We start from the raw sequence: 19,248 nt of genomic DNA, 5'->3' as shown, positions 1-19,248 counted from the left end.
CTGTTGTGAACAATGCTGCAATGAATATTGTATATAAGTACCTGTTTGAATTCCTGTTTTCAGTTCTTTTGGGTATACGCCCAGGAGTGAAATTGCAGGGTCGTATATTAACTCTTATGTTTAACTTCTTGAGAAACTACCAGACTGTTTTCCAAAGTGGCTGCACTATTTTACATTCCCATCCAGCAGTGTACAAGTGTTCCAATTTCTCCACATCCTCACCAACACTTGTTATTTTTCATTTTATTGATTATAGCCATCCTCTACACATCCTATAGTAGGTGTGAAGTGGTATCTCATTGTTTTGATTTGCATTTCCCTATAATGATTAATGATATTGAACATCTTTTCATGTGCTTCTTGGCCATTTATGTGTCTTCTTTGGAGAAATGTCTGTTCAAAGTTCCTTGCTGTTTTTAAATTGGCTTTTCGTCTTTTGTTGTGGTTATTGTTGTTGGGTTTTAGGAGTTCCTGATATAGCCTGGATATTAAACCCTTATTAAGTGGAATAAGCTGTATCTTCACAGCACAAACCCTCAGCCTACCCTAGAGAACCTTGGGATTTGCATCTGTTTTCTCCCGTTCTGTAGGTTGTCTTTTCACTTTATTGATAACATCCTTCAATACATAAAAGATTTACATTTTGATGAAGCCCAATTTATCTCACCTTGTTGCTGGTGCATTGGTGTTACATCTAAAAGTCCATTAACAAACCCAAGGTTATGAAGTTTTACTTCTAGTTTTCTTCTAAGAGTTTTATGGTTTTAGCACTCATATTTGGGTCATTGACCCATTTTTGACTCAGTTTTTATATATATTAGTGCCCCTTTATCCATGAGGGATACATTTCAAGATCCCCAGTGGTTGCCTGAAACCATGGGTAGTACTGAACCCCATATATACTATGTTTTTTCTTATGCATACATAGCTATGTTAAAGTTTAATTTATAAATTAGGCACAGTAACAGATTGACAGCAATAACTAATAATAAAATAGAAAACTTATACTGTAATAAAAGTCATGTGAATGTAGTCTCTCTCTCTCAAAATATCTTAATGTACTGTATTCACCTATTTTCAGACCACAGTTGACCTTGGGTAACAGAGACCTCAGAAATCAAAACTTTGAATAAGGCAGGGGGCACTACTGTAGTGTGAGGTTTGTAGTTTGGGGTATAACTTCATTCCTTTGATGTGGAAATACAGTTTTCCTAGCACCATTTGTTGAAGAAACTGTTCTTTCCCCATTGAGTGGACTTGGTACTCTTGTCAAAAATCAGTTGACCATAGAAATATGGGTAAACCCAAATAAATTTGTGGACTCTCAATTCTATTCCATTGGTATGAAAGTTTTTCCTTATCCCACTACAACACTGATTTGATTACCATAGCTTTGTAGTATGTTTTGAAATCAGGAAATGTGAGTCTCTGACTTTATTCTTCTTCTTCAAGATTGTTTTGCCTGGTTGAGGCCTCTTGCAATTTCATATGAATTTGAGTATAATCATTCTTGAGCATAGTGCTGGTTTCTGTTGGCTGAATACCCAGAGATAGAACTGTGGGGCCACAGGATAGAAGTATGTTCAGTCTTAGTACACACTGGCAGTTTTACAAAGTGATTGTGCCAATTTACCCTTCTGCCAGCAGTGTATGGGAGTTCCATTTGTACCACACCCTTATCAATATTTGATATGCCAGTCCTTTTGTAAAATTTAACCTTTCTGGTAGACTGCCCTAAAATTATGAGTCAAACATTGCTATCTCCTTGAAGGGGCAGCCAAAGTGCAGTCATCCACAACTTTGCTCAAGTGGACTTTCTCCTAGCACTGGGTCTTGGAGATTGCTTCTTGCTCCCTTCCCCATCAGCAGCAATCATGGTCTAGCTCAGCTCCGGAGGCTGGAGTTCTGGCTGGCAGAAGAGGCAGAATAAGCTGTATCCTCACACTGCCAAACCTCAGCCCACCTGAGAGAACCTTGGGATTTGGAGTGTGTGCGTAGTGGGGGCAGAGAGGATGATCAAGGGCTGCTAAAGGAAAAATGGTAACTGGATGCTGTCTTGGCTGCAGGAGTTGGATATGATTCCAGTGTGGATGGGGCTTTTGGAGCTATGCTGAGCCCTTGAGAGGTCAGTTCTTAGGTAACCATGCTTCCAAGAATTAAGAAGCTGGCAGACCTGTCTCATTTGACCTTGAAAAGGCTCTTTCAGCTACCGATCCTGAGTCCAGAAAGGGTAAAAGGCTTTTCCCAGCCCTACAGCACCCTGGGGCTGGAAACTCTCAGGCCTGTGCCTTATACTTGCTCAGCTCTAAAGGCCCTGAGGCAGTGAGCACTCTTTCCACTCACAGCTTGCTGCATAGGTGAACTCAAGTTTAGTAAACATTCACTGCAAGCCTGTGTGTGCAATACATCAAACTAGGCACCTTGGAAGCTGCAAAGGACATAATATGAACTCCCTGACTATAAGTTTTTCATCATCTGGTAGAGGAGGAAATATCTGCACATATCATTACAATGAATCTTTGCTTAGTGATGGAGATACATAATGTCCTTTGGAAGCCAGGGCAGGAGAGTTCATGTCTCACCTTGAGAGATCTGGTGCACCATATCCATGGTTAGTGCGTGGACATGAAGGGTTGGATTGGCTTCCTGGAGGAGGTGGCATTGGTACTGGGCCTTAGAGGATGAATAGGATTTGTTAGGCAAATTTTACTCCAGAGATGGAGTAAAGGAATTCTAGGCAAAGAAACAAAAAAAGCAGCAGTGTTGATGTTACTATCCTGGACATTTGGAGAAAAACAGGTGCAGTCAGATTACTGAATGCTGACAAGGGGGGACCCCTAGATGTCAGCCTGGAGGAGCTAGATTTGATTTTGCAGAAACAGGGAGTCCCTGTAGGATTTGCACATGGAAGATTTATTTAGTGTTGCTCCTAATTGGAGAGCATTCTGGTAACAACAGGGAGACCATGGGACTGCTCCACCCACACAGAAACAGAAATACGATACCCATATCCAGATAGACATATGTGCCCACAAACACACATACAGGAACTAGGACAAACAAACACACTGAGACCTAGAGACCCACATATCAAAACACATAGCCATACTATCAGAACTCACCACACACACACACACACACACACACACTACACAATCCGTAAACCCAAGAAAACACACATTCAATACCACACACATGTCCTGAATACCTATAGACACATGAAGGCTGACAGGTGCCCACATGTACTGAGTCACACTAAGGCACACACATACAAGTCAGATAGATCCCCTGTGCCTGATATACACAAATGCCCACCAAGCCTGGCAGGTATACATGCACATTTAGACTTGTACATACACCAAGATGCTTACACACACACACACGGCCAGAACATGCTCACACTCACTGAAGCCCCTCCCCAGAGACACACATGCTATCTACACACTCATGGTCACACGCTCATGCATAGGCACAGCCACAGGCAGACCCACATAGCAGCCACTCCAAGCAGAGACAGAGACAGGCCCTGGCGGGTACCGACTCAGCCCATGGCTGCCTGGTGGCACCTCACACCCTCCTCCAAGGCTCTCTTCTAAATGACTTGTCTCTTGGCTTCCAGCCCTGGGTCATCCTGGGGTCTCAGCCCTGGACAGGCCCTCGAGGCAGTCACATCCTACCTCCTACTCAGTGCTGAGATTTCTAAGCTCCTCTGACAGGGTTACCCAGCTTCTGCTTAAATATTTCAGACAAAATACTTTGTGGTGGCAAGTTTCCCGTTGTAATAGCGTTCACTTTCCACGCTGGGAAGTGGGGATTATGCACCCAGGGATGAGACTGGACCCTTCACTGCAGTAGTTACAGTCAGTGAGCAAATCCAGCTGGACGGCCTCTGGCCTGCTCAGTCCACCCTGTCCCCAAGTCCCTGTGGGCTGCACTTGGCCACAGGATCAACAGTTCCCCTAAGTCATTGTATTGCTGATCTCTTCTGGTGTGGGAGAGCAGGTGGGCTGGATGTGGCACACCAGACCTCTTTGGAGGGAGCTGTGGCTGGCAGGGGAGTAAGCCTTGGGGAATCGGGGGAGCACGACCTGGCTGCCCTGCCTAGGATGCCTAGGACATGCTGGCGCTCTCCCCCAGGCAGGCCAGCTGTTACTAGAGCCACTCTGCATTGGCACGGGCTGTCCTCTGTGAATGTGACCCACATTCAGGCCTGCCCAGCAGCTGTCTTCCCCCACCACATTCCTCTTTCTGGCTGCCAACCCCTCCTGGCTTCCTGTTCCCTATCGGCATTAGGCTCCCTGGGTTGAGAAAGGGGCTGCTGTCCACAGGTGGCTTTGGGAGATGGGCTGGGTAGGTGTGGCTGCCTCTATGAGGAGAAAAGCCGCAGGAACTGCAAAGCGATGGCTTCCAACACTGAGCTGAGCTCAGAGCAGGCAGAGAACAGGAGGCAGGAGCATGGGGGCAGCTACCCTCTGGGTCTGCCCACCCCTCCAACCCCCAGGCCACCCAGCAGGGGGTCATCTGGATGCCACCTGATTTTCTCAGCATTTTATCCCCTTTTGTTCCGCTTCAATGTGGGATCAATCTGATCTCTCCATTAACCCCTCTGTACCTTGCTGATATGGAAAAGGGCTGCCTCTTCCGGGGCAGAACTTTGCCCCTGACCTGGGCTGCTCACTCTGTTCTGGCTCTGAGTCTTAGGGCCAACGGCTTCCATCCTGGTTGTGCCTTTCCCCTCTATCCTTCCCATTCCCTTACAAACTCCATTAGCCCTGTATTCATTATAGGCAAGAGAAATGGCTCAACAGGAGCCCCTGTGAAAAGGCCAGATGGGGGCTAGATGTGGGGCTGGAGGGAGCCAGGGTGGAAGTGCGGGTTGTTGACTTGAAGCTCAGTATGAGCCAATAGTGGGATGTGGTGGTTGAAGAGGCATCACAACATGAGCCTGTCCCAAAGGGCTGCCCTGTGCACCCTGTGTGGGGAAATTATGCCCTGCCCTGGGCGCCATACCACAACGAGTACTTTATCTTGTTAACAAAAGTGATTTATGTTTACATTGCAGAACACTTAGAAAAGATAAATAAACACAAAGGGAAAAAAAGCAAATTATCCATAATTTCACTGCTCAAAGATAGTCATTCTTCTCCTATATTTATAATCTGTTTTTTACTCAATCTTCCATTTGATTAAAATATTTTACTATATTATTTTATCATTTTGATAAAATATATCATATTTCATTGCTTATGAGAGTATTAAGAGTACAGGCCAGTTTCTTAGCATTTACCATATGTATTAGGTACTGTCATTTAGAGAATCTTTGTACTCAAGTTGACTGTGATCCCAGTTATACAAATAAGGAAACTGAGACACAGTTTCCCGAGGCTCACCTGCACTAAGTAACTTGCCCAAGGCAACATGGCCAATAAATGGCAGAGCCAAATTTTGAACCCAGGTCGCCTGCTCCAGAGATCTTATAATCTCCACACTATACTGACTTTCAAACCATGGGTGTGCCATAGTTTGTTTATCATTTCCTGTAGTGATGGTTGTTTAGGTTGTTTCTAACTTTTTCTTATCATTATAAACAATATTCTGCTGAATATTTGTGTGACTTAAATATTTTAATTATCTTTGATTATTTAAGATCCATTCCCAGAAATGGAATTTATGCAATGAAGGGTATAAACATTTTAAAGATGTTTTCATGTTTTTCCAAACTCCCTTCTGGGAAGGCTGTTATCAGGGGACGCCTCCTCCAGGAGGGTAGGAGAGCTGAGCCTTACACTCTAGGAGAATCTCTGACCCAGTGAAGTTTGTCCATCTCAGAGGAAGCAGGACAATGTGGTGAGTGGAAATAGTTTCATCAGGGGAGGTTGAAGGGACTGGAGATATTTAGCCTGCAGAAGATAGGGACAAGGGCCACACGCATGGCTGTAATCAAATGTGTAATGGGCTGTCAAGTGAAAGAGAGAGGTTTGTCCTGAGGCTCTCGAGCAGAAGTGGACCAGGGGACCAAAGTTGCGGAGAGCCATTGTTCTATGCGGGAGCCATTGTCCTGTGTGGGGCCAGCACACAGCCCTGGATGGAACAGGGTGGGTATTACATAAAGGTTACATGACCAGCTGCCACCTCTGGCTTGGGTTCATGGAGGACGTGTGCATGGGGGAGGGCCAGGACCACCCCCGCCACACTGTGCTCCCCTACAAAACATGACGTCTCTGAATCTTAACAGGGGGGTCTGCTCCCCACCCCACCCCCGCCTTGGGGAGCCTGGCCCGGCCTGGTACGTCTCTCTGTCTATCCCCTCAGGAGCACAGCCTGGCTTGTGTCATGGGCCACACAACTCTTCCATTATGCATGAGGGAGACCCAGCGGTGAGCGAGTGAGCAAGCCGGCCGAGGGAGGGGTGAGTGGTTATTAATAAACAAGTGTATTGTGTGGCGTTCCATTCACGGCACTCTCAGAGGACGTGGTGGGCTTGAGATAATAAAGCCCTGTTTATGCCACGGAGGGCTGGGGAGGTGGCCGATGGGGGTGACAAGGAGCAGGGAAGCCAGGAATTATTTTGATTCCACCCAGGGCAGGGCTGCTGTGTTTTCTCTGAGGCCAACTTTCAGGGAAAAGAAGGATCTTGCTGGGATTTTGCTCAGGCCTAAGTCTGCCAGCTGGGATGGCCTGGGGCCTAAGAAATGCCTAGCTTCCCTCCCCACCTGTCCCCATGGAGGGAGACTGAGAAGACGCTGGATGAACCAGACCATGGCTCCTTCAGGAGAGAGGTAGGATGGTCAACTCTGCCCTCCCTCTTGGCCTCTCATCCTCACCCCATTCCTCCTGCTTTGGCCTTCAAAGACTCTGAAACAGTGTGTGCTAGGATTGTGCATACTTTCCCAACAAAGCTAAGACTGTGGTTGTGCACAAGGGCTGCAAGAATCTTCCCGGCCCAGGGAGTGGATTGGTTGGGGTTAAGATCTGAAATATGAAGTAGGCAGGCTTGAAGGGGAAAGAGGTGGTGGTACTGGTCTCCTGTCCTAAATGAGCTGAAATTTTAGGAGGAAGAGAGGCCAAGGACAAGGCTCCAAAGCCCCTGTGTGGGTGGGCAGGGGAGCTTTGATTTGAGGAATGAGGGTGTCTGGAAAAATGAGATGCCGGAGAGCATTTTGGAGGAGGGAGACTCAGTGTTGTGCGTCTAATTGTGAAGCCTGTGTTAACTCTGTGGCGTGTCTCTGTCCTACGTTAGTCTTCTCCTGTTCCCTCGTTTGGCCATTTGCTCTGGGCTCCACCATCTCAAACCAGCTGTCTCCCTCCTGAGTCTTGGCATTTCTGGATCTCAGGATCTCAGGCCAGGAATGCAGAAGCTGCTGGTTGGGAGGAAGTGAGAATAGTCCCTTTTGCTCTCAGCTGGCTTCTAGGGATGGAGAGCAGTTTCTGGGTCAGGAGAGCCTTGGTTTCCTGTCACTTCATGCTAAACCAAAACAAGAGTGAAGACAGAGCCCACACAGGCTTATGTCACCTGGCCTGGCTGATGATGTTCACTTTGACCTTTGGAGGTGGCTTTGGTCCAGAGCTACCCTGAGTTAGGAAACTCTTTCATGTCAAGACAGCTCTGTCTACAGAGATGTGTACTGGTTTGTTGTTGGTTGGGAGGGAAAAAGGAGGCTGATGGAAGGGACAGTCTGTCTTGTCCTTTGGGTACAGGGCTCCCTGAAGCAGGGGTTTGGATCCAGTGACTTTAAAGTTTTGTTTGGGTTGAAGATTCAGTGACCGTACTTAACCCAGGAAAGTTCGAGGCTGCATTAGGGCCAGAACAAACTGATGATCCCAGGTTATTGGAGTATTGCCTCCCTGGCTCAGACCAATTCAACCTTCCCAGAGGCAGTCAGACCTCACCCCAGGACAGAGTGTCAGGAGCATTGCGGAGTGCTCCCTCAACCCTATGCACAAAGCAAACGGTACAGTTTTCCCTGAGCATCACGCATCCCAGGCCTGAGTGCCGCAGGATGATGAGGAGGCTCTACAGAGAATTGCAGCTCCTTCCTGGACTCTCCTTGGCTCCCACAGGCACTGTGGACACTTGCTTCCCATCTCCCTCCCACGGTCTGAAGGAGCAGTGACTATTTTTAGAAGCATCTGCATGCTCCTGGGAGCACTGTTTCTGTGGTTTATTGCTGGGCTGAATGCACAGGAGCTGGTGAGACAGCTGGGGCTGGGGAGCGCAGGCTTGTGTGTGGTCAACTCAACTGCAGTCAGCCGGCTGGGCACCTGGCCTGGAGGAATGACCCAGTGTCCTCCACCAAGCTTTTTGGGGGCTCCTACTGGCTCTGTTGTAACATTGTCATTTGCTGTGGGAGGCTTCCTGGAAGATGAGGGCCTTCATCATAGAGTTGGGCAGGCTGAGTCATCCTTGGACAACCCTCTCTCTGAGGCTGATGTGCTCAGGGTGCAACAGGAGGAATTGGTGAGATGGCCTCCCCCAGTGATGGCAACACCATCAACAACTATAATCACAATGGCTCTTCACTGAGAGCCTTCTCCATGGTAGGCAATTCTCTGAGCATTGGATGTTTGTCCTCATATAAACCTTTCAACAACCTATGCTATCTTCATTTTAAAATCAAGGATCCTGAAACCCAGAGAAGTTAAGCATGTTGCCTGGTGTCACACTGTCGGTGACTGAGCCAGGCCCAAGAACCTGTTCTTTTAGAGCCCCTATGCTTGGAGTCTCTTGGAGCTTGCTGCCATGTTGCCTCTCAGTAGAAGGCAATAAAGTGGGTTATTTTGGTGTCCGTAAGAAGGACTGAGGTCAGATGCAAGGAAATACTTCCTGACAGTGAGGGGGGCTATGTGAAATGTTCTTCCTTCCAGATCTTTGAAAGGCACCTTGCATTTCAGAGGGGAGCTCTCTTGCAGGCTGGACTCTGGATTAATGACCACTCAAGACATTTTCTCTCTTGGGATTTTGGCAGCTCTGTTTTCTGGACCCTGGGCCAGCAGTGGTCTGCCATGAAAGATGCTGGACCATGTGTCAGTAAGAACAGGGAGCAACCAGCCAGCAGCTCTGGGTACACCAAGTACCTGGCTGGGATTTGGAGTCCTAGGAAAAAGCCAGGGAGGCCAGAGAATCCCCCAGGCTTAGAGAAGAAGCCCGAGAGAGAGAAACCACTCCCGTGGTTTAGTGGACATTTCATTTCTGCCTTTGAGTCAGATGTGCCTGTTCACCCAGAAAGAAGCATTTGGCTTCTGCTGGGGCCTCTGTTCCTGGGCCTCCCACCACAGAGCACACAAGGAGCTGGACAGATCCCGGGGAAGGCTTCGTTCTTTACCTAGGACACAAGCATCTGCGGGTCATGTGTGCTAGGGACAGCTGCTGGGGCCTTCCAATCTGAGGCAATGAAGAAGCCAGAGAAAAGAGCCCCTCAGTGGGCTTGGTGAGCCATCTGGATGGGGATGGGGGACTCTTCTTTGCCAACCAGCTGGGCTGCTGTAGCTTTTACTTCCCCTCTGTCACCCTGATCTGTACCATGGCAGCAGTCTCAGGAGAATGTTCTGGGGGTGGGGTACGGGCTGTGTCTTCTCCCTCCAGGAGCTGCAGTGGGGAGCAGGGCAGCTAACACCCTGCAAGTAGCATGGCACAGTGGGTGGACAGGTGGGGTTGGAGCCAGACTGTGGGGGAACAGTCCCAGTTCAGCCCCTAGCTGGGTGACCTCTGGTTTCATCATCTGTCAAGTGTGATATTAATAGCACCTGCCTCTTGGATTTTGAGAAGATAAATGAACTAATCCATAAAATCATTAGCACAGGAGTAGGAAGGAGGAGGCTCTCTCTGTCCAGTCCTATGCAGCCTTTGTTCCCTTTCGTTCCTACCCAGCCGAAATCTTCCTCCGCTGGGGGACAGGCCCATGTTGGAGGTGTCCTCACTGTGTCTCCTGCCGCTGGGCTTGGCTCAGGTTAAATAACCCATGGTCTCCATGTTGCCTCCTGCTGCCACTCCCTTTTGTCGTAGGAGCCAGTGCAAGGCCACATGCTAAATTCCAGTTCTTCTGCCCCCTGGGCTGCCTTTGGCCCCATTTTGGGTCTCTGGAGGTGAGCATCGTCTTCTGGTGTATGCCAGGCTTCTGACTTCCTGTTCTTCCTCACAGCTCAGTAGTATCTGGCTGCTTGGGGGCCTGGGAGTGGAATCACGTGGCTTTATTCTAACCGCTCTGCCCTGTGACAAGCTCTCCAGGGCCCTGCCCCCGGTTCCCATTCCTGCACTTCCAACCCACCATCCTGAATCTACTTCCCTCCACCCTCGGGCCCTGGGTCCTGATGGCATCTGCCCCAGATCCTTCCCGCCTCTGCCGGTGCCCTTCTACCCTCCCCACCTAGGCCTGGGGCCTGGTCTGAATGTCATCTTGGTTTATACTTCTCAGGGATTCAAGCACACTTTGCATGCCTAAAGCAAACTTCTCTTGACATTTAAAGGAGGGCCCGGTGATAGAGTCAGCCCCACATTTATAATCACTTCGGAAAAGGAGCGGTAACTTTCCACTTTGCTGTAGACTGAATAAGGTCAAAATGAGAGGGGTGGGTGGTGGGGGCAGGTGGCATCATACTTTCTGGCTACCCTCAGTCACTGCTCCATTCTTTGATATGTCTTTATTTAGTCCCTCAGTAACCTAATGGAGGCAAATACCACAATCCCCATTTTATAGATGGGGAAACAGGTTAAGTGACTTGCCTAAGGTTACACAGCAATTAGGTAGAAAAGTCAAGATTTGAGTGTGGGTCTGCTTTGTTGTTGTTGTTGTTGTTGTTGTTTTGAATCATTCAGCCTCTAGAAGAAAGTGGGTTGGATAAGGTGCTCATATTGATGTAGACACATCTGCATTTTGATTACCCTTAAGCTGGATTTCTGACTGTGAACAAATCCAAATCTCCTGTTCACATTGCATCTTCCTCACTCCCCATCCCTTGGCTATGGGCCCTTCTCTCATAAAGAGGCCTGGGAGGCACTGAAGGGAAGATGGGAGACCCCAGCCTTCCACTGTTTTCCACTGGTCTAACCTCCAGGTTAGACCAGGAACCTGGCAACACTACTGAGGCTGTCTGCCTCCCAGAAGTCACATGTGCCTAAGAGGTGACTATATTTTGCTGGAGGAAGTGGAAAGAAGAACAGAGTAGGGAATCTGGAGGTGCCTGAGTCATACGGGATTAGAAAGTTAAGGTGCTTCTTTTCCCTAAAAACAGTCTAGGAGGGAACATTCTGCAAAGTGATTGCAGATTGTCGGGAGGCCTCGAGGGCTGGAGAGGTGCAGTCCAATGAGATTGCTTGGATCTCCAGGCCTGGGTTCTCTTCTGAGCGCTCCCCTGCCCTTTCCCCCCACCACGCCCCTCAGGTCCCCTGCTGTGGGTTCTTTGTAGGAGAAGATGTAAGTGACATGGTAATGGCCCTAAGCACACACGAGAAGCCAATGGTAGATACCAGCCACCCTGTTCCTCCCCACTCCCACAAATCTCCAACCAAGACAGGATGTTATTAACTAGTTTTTGAGGGAACGTTTGGAACTCTAACTTCTATCAGCCTGAGGAGAGGTCTGATAGGGTCTTTGTTTGACTGACTCTGAAATTCCAGGGTTGGTGGGGAAAAGTGGAAGGAGGAGGGGTCTGCAACCCTCTTAGACTCAGCCTAGAATTGCCTGGTAATACACAGTCATTTGGGATGTATTGTCTTCCTTCCTGAGCCTTTAAGATAGGCCTCCTAAATTACTAGTGAGGCATGGGGCGCTCTTGCTTTATTTCTTAGAGGTTTTTTGTTTGTTCATTTTTGGTTTTTTCTCAACTTTGAAAATCAGCTGTATCAAGGTATAATTTACACTCAATAAAATGTACTCATTTTAGAGTACAGATGCGTTTTGACAAATGTATATGCCCCATGTAACCACCACTCCAATCAAGATGGAGTATATTTCTATTGCCCCCTAAAAATCTCCTCATCCAGTTTACAGTCCACCCCCACCCCACAGCCCCTGCATATTTTAAGGATACTTTCAGCTCTAGGGAAAAAAGAATATAAACTAAAGCCAAAATGTTGCCATTATGATATATCTTTCTTTTCTTTCTTTTGTCATTATTTTCTTATTTCAACATGGTAAAATATGTACAACATACAATTTACTATTTTAACTATTTTTAAATGTGCAGTTTGGTGGCATTAAGTACATTCACTTATTATATAACCATCATCACTACACCCATCTTCAAAACCCTTTCATCCTCCCCAACTAGAACTGACCATTAAACACTACCTCCTCATTCTCCCCTCCTTCCAGCCCCTGGCAACCACCATTCTACTTTCTCTCTCTTTGAACTTAACTACGCTAGGAACCTCAATAAGTGGAATCATACAGTATTTGTGTTTTTGTGTCTGGCTTATCTCACTTAACGTAATGTTGTCAAGGCTCATTATATTGCAGCAAGTATCAGAATTTTATTCCTTTTCCAGGCTGAATAATATTCTATTGTATGTGTTGTCAACTGAAGAATCATGGGACTCATAAATGTGGAGAGGAGAGCTTTGTTTTTTATAAAGAGTTGCAGCAGCTTGTAGGCTCGGAAGCATAGCCTCTGGTGGAAACCAAAAGCAGGCACTTTGATGGAGGGAATGGTAGAACAGGAATTTATGCCAAATGAGTTGGCTAAATATATATATATAAAATATTTTTATTTATATATTTATATATATAATATATTTATTTATATATTTATATATATTTATTTATATATATATAATATATTTATTTATATATTTATATATTTATATATAATATATTTATTTATATATTTATATATTTATATATAATATATTTATTTATATATTTATATATAATATATTTCTTTATATATTTATATATAATATATTTCTTTATATATTTATATATAATATATTTCTTTATATATTTATATATAATATATTTCTTTATATATTTATATATAATATATTTCTTTATATATTTATATATAATATATTTCTTTATATATTTATATATAATATATTTATTTATATATTTATATATAATATATTTATTTATATATTTATGTATATATAATATATTTATGTATATATAATATATTTATTTATATATTTATGTATATATAATGTATTTATTTATAGATTTATGTATATAATATATTTATAGATTTATGTATATAATATATTTATTTATATATTTATATATAAATATTAAATGTTAAAATATTAAATAATATATAAATATATATTTAATAGATTATAGGAGGAACTGTGAATATTCACAAAGCAGGGGATGCACACATGCACAGTAAGCAAACATGCATGTTACATACATCTCATGTTCACTTTGGAATGGAGACTTAACATTTAAACGCATTAAAATTAGGCTCTGCACACCCAATGGTGAAATGGAAGGCACAGAGTCATCCTATACACAGCGTCTGTGAAACGGCCAGAACCAGTGCATGGTCAGTGGTCTCCTGTTGGGAAGCCGTGCTGGTCACTTGTATCAAAACTGCAAAATGGAACAGGCAGGCAGTTGGTTGAAATCGGGGGTGGATCAAGTCTTTGGAAAGGGCAAGTTTCTATTTAACCTTTAGGAAGGAAGCTCTGATAGTAGTTACTGAGGTGGGAGGTATAATGAGGCATGTCTGACCTCCCATCCCATCATGGCCTGGAACTCAATGTTTAAGGTTTCTATGGGGGTCCCCTTGGCCAAGAGGGGTTCCATGCAGTCGATCGGGGGACTTAGGCTTTTGTTTTTATTTATCAATATATACTACATTTTGTTTATCCATTTATCCATTGGTGGACATTTGGGTTGTTTCCACCTTTTGGCTATTGTGAGTAACGCTGTCATAAACATTGGTGTGCAAATATCTATTCGGGTCATTATGGTATTTGAGTGCTCAGCAGCTCCTCCTAGCAACTTCTCCTGGTTCAACCTGCTCTCGCACCAGGACCCGGAGTGGAATGCATTTCTACTCCTCATCTGCTGCCCTGTCTCCTCTGACTTAGTACCTGTGGCAAATGATGTTTCAAATACTGCAGCCCTTGATGGGTACTTCCGGACCCAGGCTTCCCAGGCAATAGAGTTTGGAGTTCCTTTCCCCAGAAGCTTTCTTTTCAGTGTGTCTAGGTTTCTCCTGGCCAGCAGCTGACTTCTGGAGTTTGATTCCATTAAGCTTCTTAATGCAAGAATACAACAGAACATCTTTGTTTCCTCAAGGAAAAAAGACTAAATTTTATCAAACATCTACTAGGTACTGGTTCAAGGTGTCAGCACAGCACTAAAAACTTCACCTTCTTTTATATGGCAGCTCTGTGAGATAGGGTCAAAATTTGTTTCAAGGGCAAAGAAACTGAGGAGAGTCTCAGAGAGGTTAAGTCACTTGTCCAAGATCACAAAAGCCAACACTCTTTCTCTACACCAACTAAATATTAGTAAATGCAGTTTTCGCCATTAAAAAAACATAATGGCAAAAACCGCAATTACTTTTGCACTAACTTAATAACTCCCTGGTCTTGTAAATGCAAATGTGCTAGAGAAATTTCCTGGACGTTTTCTTTTACAATGGAAATCAGGCCTGGAGTTCCCCTGATAATTTGGAAAGAAAACCCCTTGGGCTTTCTTGCCCTAGTTCTGGTAAAATATGGAATTATAATTAAAGTTTTGTTGTGTTTTTCAAAATATACAAAAGTAAAGAGTGTAGTATAATGAATCCCCACATACCCATCACTCAGCTTCAGCCATGATCAACACTTGGCCAGTCTTGTTTCATCCAGCGGATTCTTCTCTTTGATCTGCGGGATCCTCCCAATTCATTTGGTAGCAGTTGGTGTGTTTTGGAAGAGGGTAGGAGAGTCGGCAGATCTGGGCACCGTGGAGCTAAATCCTTCCCAGCTGGAAGAGTGTTAATTGCCACTGGTTGAATCCCCTCTGATGTTTCATTATTCATCTGGTTACTGAACACCATCCAGGAGGCAGGGGGACAGATCTTTGGAGAGGCCTGGCCAGAACTGGTGGGGTGGGATGCAGAGAGGCTTCCCTTTTGAAGAGCAATTTCTTCCTACAGTTTGATTTTTATTGGAGATTCTTCTGAGTAGAAAAAAAGAAGGTTATTTGAGGATAACCTTCCCCTTAGGGGAATAGCACTGAGCCAAGCTAATCTGAGGACAGAAGTAGGGACCAACCAGTGCAAAACAAGTCTGTGGCCTCTTCAACTAGATTTAATGAACATTTTTATTTTGTAAATGAAATTTAAAATATCTGCAGCGTGCCAGACACTAGGTGCTTTGAATGCAACTATGACAAGTTGGTTAAACTACTCTCAAAAAGTTTGTGGGACAAAAAAATAATAGTGAATAACTAACATTTGTTATGTGCCAAAGTACTTTATGGAAATGTGTACGTTGTCTCATATTACTACTCGTCTCCCCCGCAAAACAGTCGTCTGTAGGATAGGGTACAGTGATCTCTGTTTTATAGACAAACCAGGGCTTGGGGGCGCTCACTGAACCCACACAGCTAGCAGAGGTGGAACCCATGGACTTTGCTTCTGCTGCTGTCTGTGCAGGGTGAATGTAGGACAGGGAGGACCAAGGGGTGGGAGAGAGGAGAGATAACGGGAACCGTCTCTTAGGCTGCAGAAATGTGGTTATGTAAAAATCTCACCAGATGTGCTTTCTCATAGGATCTGGGGGCAGCCAAATGGTACATTTTTCTCTTGACATTATAGAGGACTGTGGGATTTATTTTTATTTCGAAAACAGGGCAGTTCTTTTGGAAATGGGAAGGAGTGAAGACTGGAACTTGAGAAAGTGTTCTATCCTGAGACTGCAGAAAAGGATGGAGAGAAAGGAATTCAGCTGGGTTTGTTTGTTCTGCTTTTATTTAAAAGAAGATTTAGCATCTTTCAAGGGAGAAGAGCTGTGGGAATAGAAGGGATAGTGTGAGGTATAAAGGGCAATTTCTGATCTGGTTTGACCTTGCTCAGTGATCAGATGGTTTGGGGTTCTCATGCTGTGGGCTCTCGGCTGTGGGCACAGCTGGTGGTGCTGGCCCTCTCATTCTGGGGTGAAGTGGCTTGGCAGGCTTATTCTCTGCACGGAGGCCTACCTTGTGAGTGTGAACACATTTTCTAGAGCCAGAACATTGACTCAGCTAGTTATCTCAGTAGCAGGGGGAGTGCACAATTTATTTTAAAAGAAAACCTGAGAACCTCTTTTCTTCTCATCCCAGGAAGCCCCTCATCCCTGTCCATGTTTAAGCCATCACCTACAGGCTTTAGGTTAGACTTAGACAGCTCTACCTGCGTGAGCTAAGAGGGAGTTGAAACACTGAAGTGAGGCCCAGTATGGCTGAAATCTCTTAGGAATGAAGAAAAAAGAAGTGTAGCAATTGGCATTTTAATGTAATTTTTTTTCTCATTGTAATGTTTAATTTCTTTTTTTTTTTTTTTTTTTTTGAGACAGAGTCTCGCTCTGTTGCCCAGGCTGGAGTGCAGTGGGGCGATCTCAGCTCACTGCAAGCTCCGCCTCTCAGGTTCACGCCATTCTCCTGCCTCAGCCTCCCAAGTAGCTGGGACTACAGGCACCCGCCACCACGCCTAGCTAATTTTTTGTATTTTTAGTAGAGACAGGGTTTCACCATGTTAACCAGGATGGTCTCGATCTCCTGACGTGCTACACCCGCCTCGGCCTCCCAAAGTGCTGGGATTACAGACATGATCCCACTTGGCCTTGAGTTTTTCACTGTGAGATGGGAAGAGGTTTCATCTGATTCAGAGGTAGGGGAATGAAACCTCTCAAGTTCCTTCCAGCTGTGGGATTTGGGGTTTTTTATTTTTTCCTAGTTGACCCCACCCTGAGTTCCCAGGTGTTTTAAAAGCAAAATTTTATGCAGGATCAGCTTCAGAGAGAACCCAAAAGAAAGTCCTGTCTTTGAATGGATGTATCATGTCCATTTGCACCTTGCTGACTGAGACAGGAGACAGATGAAAGTGGATGAGGACACGTCTTTCAGGAGTTTCAGGCCTCCCAAGCTAACCAGAGAAATGCCTGCCTCTTTTCAGAATAAGCGAAGAGTGTAGCAGCCCTCCTGCCCTCCCTCCTGGGACTGCAACTCACAAATGTCAGTTGCTATGGATACGGGCAACTGAGGCTCCCCTGGGGCAGGGGCAGAGGTGGAGGCTCTTTGTGGCAGTGATGCAGGGTAGTGTCACTGTGTTCCCCACAACGGTCCCTCAGCATGGCAGGCAGGGACCAGCTTTGCTTGAGCCTCCACCTTGGCCCTAGGGACTGGACCCCAGGTTGACCAGCAGATGCATCTGTTGAGCCACCCCTGGGGGTGTGTGCACCTGAAGTAGGTGACACCTGTGCAGAGCCGCTGGGCATTAAGTGGCAGGTAGGGCACAGTTCAGGTTGGGGAGGCCTCTCTATTGGTGACAGATGCATAGCTCCCTACTCTTTTTTCTGATTGTATTAAAAGTAATGGCAAAAATTGCAATTACATTTGCACCAACCAAATAGAGCCTGCTAGGCTAATGCTAGTAGTTCCTCTGCTCCCTGGAGCTCATTTCTGGGTTGGAGTCACTACCCAGTTGAGCTTTACTATGAGTGGGGCCTTGTCCTGAAGACAGAAGGCAGCAGCAGAAGGTAGGGAAGAGCTTCTGGTATGAGAGGGGAGACACACACCCTGCCCTCAATGAGCTTCAGTCTGATGGGGGAACCACGGGTTCCTGAAGAACATGGGATAGTAGACAAAAGACAGAAGGAAAAACCCATCAGTCCCTTGTTTCTGACAAAGATTCTTTGCTTGACCAAACTTTAGCCAGGTTCCTGAACCTTCCGCTAGGCCTACCTCGGCACTTCCTTATAAAATCCAGTTTTAGCAAGAACCCTGCTAAGTCAGTTTGACAAGAACCCCCCACCTTGGATATCTGATCACCCTTGATATCTGACTAGGTTCCTCATCCTCCACCACTCCCCCAGGTGATGTCTGATCACCCTGGCCTGTTTGCAGCAGGAATCCTGTTCGGTCTGTTTAGCCAGAATCCCCCTTACTCCTGATGTTTCCTCTTAGTAATTTTCCATCCACCAACCCCCACCCTGCTTCTTGGCTATAAATTCCCACTCACCCATGCTGTATTCAGAGTTGAGCCCAATCTCTCTCCCCGACTGAAAGACCCTATTGCAATGCTCCCTGCACCTATCTGGATGGTCCTGAATAAAGTCTGCCTTACCATGCTTTAACAAGTGGCATTGGATAATTTTTTTTCTTTAACATTTCAACCCACCCCAACCCCTGGCCATGCCTCCCTTCATGCTTCCCCTAAAGTCAGACTCATCTCCATGGTATACAAGACACTGCATGATCTGGCCCTCCCTACCCTGCCCCACAGTTCCCCCTGCTCTGCCAGGCTGTCTTTGGGCTTTTCCTCAATGTTCCAGCCAGCTCTAGCCTTGGGGCCTTTCCTTTTTCTTCCCTCTGCCTTAAGCTATTCCCCCCATCACCTCCCAGTTCGCTCCTTTATTTTATTTAAGTCTCTCTTTGATATCACTTCCTGACCACCCTATGTAAAATCTGCCCTTTCTTTCCCCACTGTGTATTTCTTCATAGCACTTCCCCACTACCTGCACTTATGTCTCTGTTTATTGTTTCATGGCCCATCTCCCCCACTGGAAGGTAGGCTCTGTGAGTGCTGGGACAATGTCTTGTTTACCCCTGAATCCCATTGCCAAGAGCATTGCCTGGCACCTGTGAGGCCCTCGACAAATATTTGATGAATAAGTGAAAACTGTAGCTCAGTGTTTCTCACTGAATTCTGGGAGAATGTTTACCATGTGCTTTTCTATTATTTTACCAGTTAAAAGACAAAACTTCTCTTTTGCAATTCTAATTTGAAATTGAAAGATGTTTTTCATAAAAGTGGATTTTGGTTTCTTAGGATAGTGTCTCTCACACTGGGGTATATAGACCCCCAGGGTTCTCAGGTATGCTCATGAGAGTCTGGGAGGTATTCTTTCCTTTGGAATATGCCTACATGTGAGTCAAGTTTGGGAAAACCCATGTATAGCTGCTGGAGGCCATGGATAAGGGCTGAAGGTCAAGCATAAGGGCTAGAGGTAGGGTGTGTTGGAGGTGTCTCCAGAGAACTTTCTAGAAAGCCAATCTTAAACAGTAGTTACAAGGAAGGGGTGAGCCTCAACACAGGATAGAATGGTACTGGATGACT

General features: G+C 45.6%; 1 protein-coding gene across 28 annotated transcripts in view; it reads left to right on the top strand.

Moving 5' to 3' along the window:
• The window catches only part of NFASC (neurofascin), a 200,735-nt gene that overhangs the window by 35,540 nt on the left and 145,947 nt on the right, over positions 1-19,248 (top strand). For 6 of the 28 annotated variants that reach the window (XM_009441256.5, XM_009441252.5, XM_009441235.5 and 3 more), the window contains exon 1: positions 6,490-6,779. The exons of 9 other annotated variants lie outside the window; for them this stretch is intronic. In XM_009441256.5, coding sequence (XP_009439531.3) covers positions 6,532-6,779 — 248 coding nt within the window. In that variant the 5' untranslated portion in view covers positions 6,490-6,531. Of the gene's footprint in view, positions 1-6,482; positions 6,780-19,248 lie in introns of those variants that run through there. 13 more of the 28 variants (XM_009441210.4, XM_009441206.4, XM_009441229.4 and 10 more) reach the window with 9 other exon arrangements.

This window comes from Pan troglodytes, chromosome 1, assembly GCF_028858775.2.
Source record: "Pan troglodytes isolate AG18354 chromosome 1, NHGRI_mPanTro3-v2.0_pri, whole genome shotgun sequence".
Classification (NCBI taxonomy): domain Eukaryota; kingdom Metazoa; phylum Chordata; class Mammalia; order Primates; family Hominidae; genus Pan; species Pan troglodytes.
The sequence above is the reverse complement of the archived record's forward strand: the minus strand, read 5'-3'. Positions and strand labels throughout refer to the sequence as shown.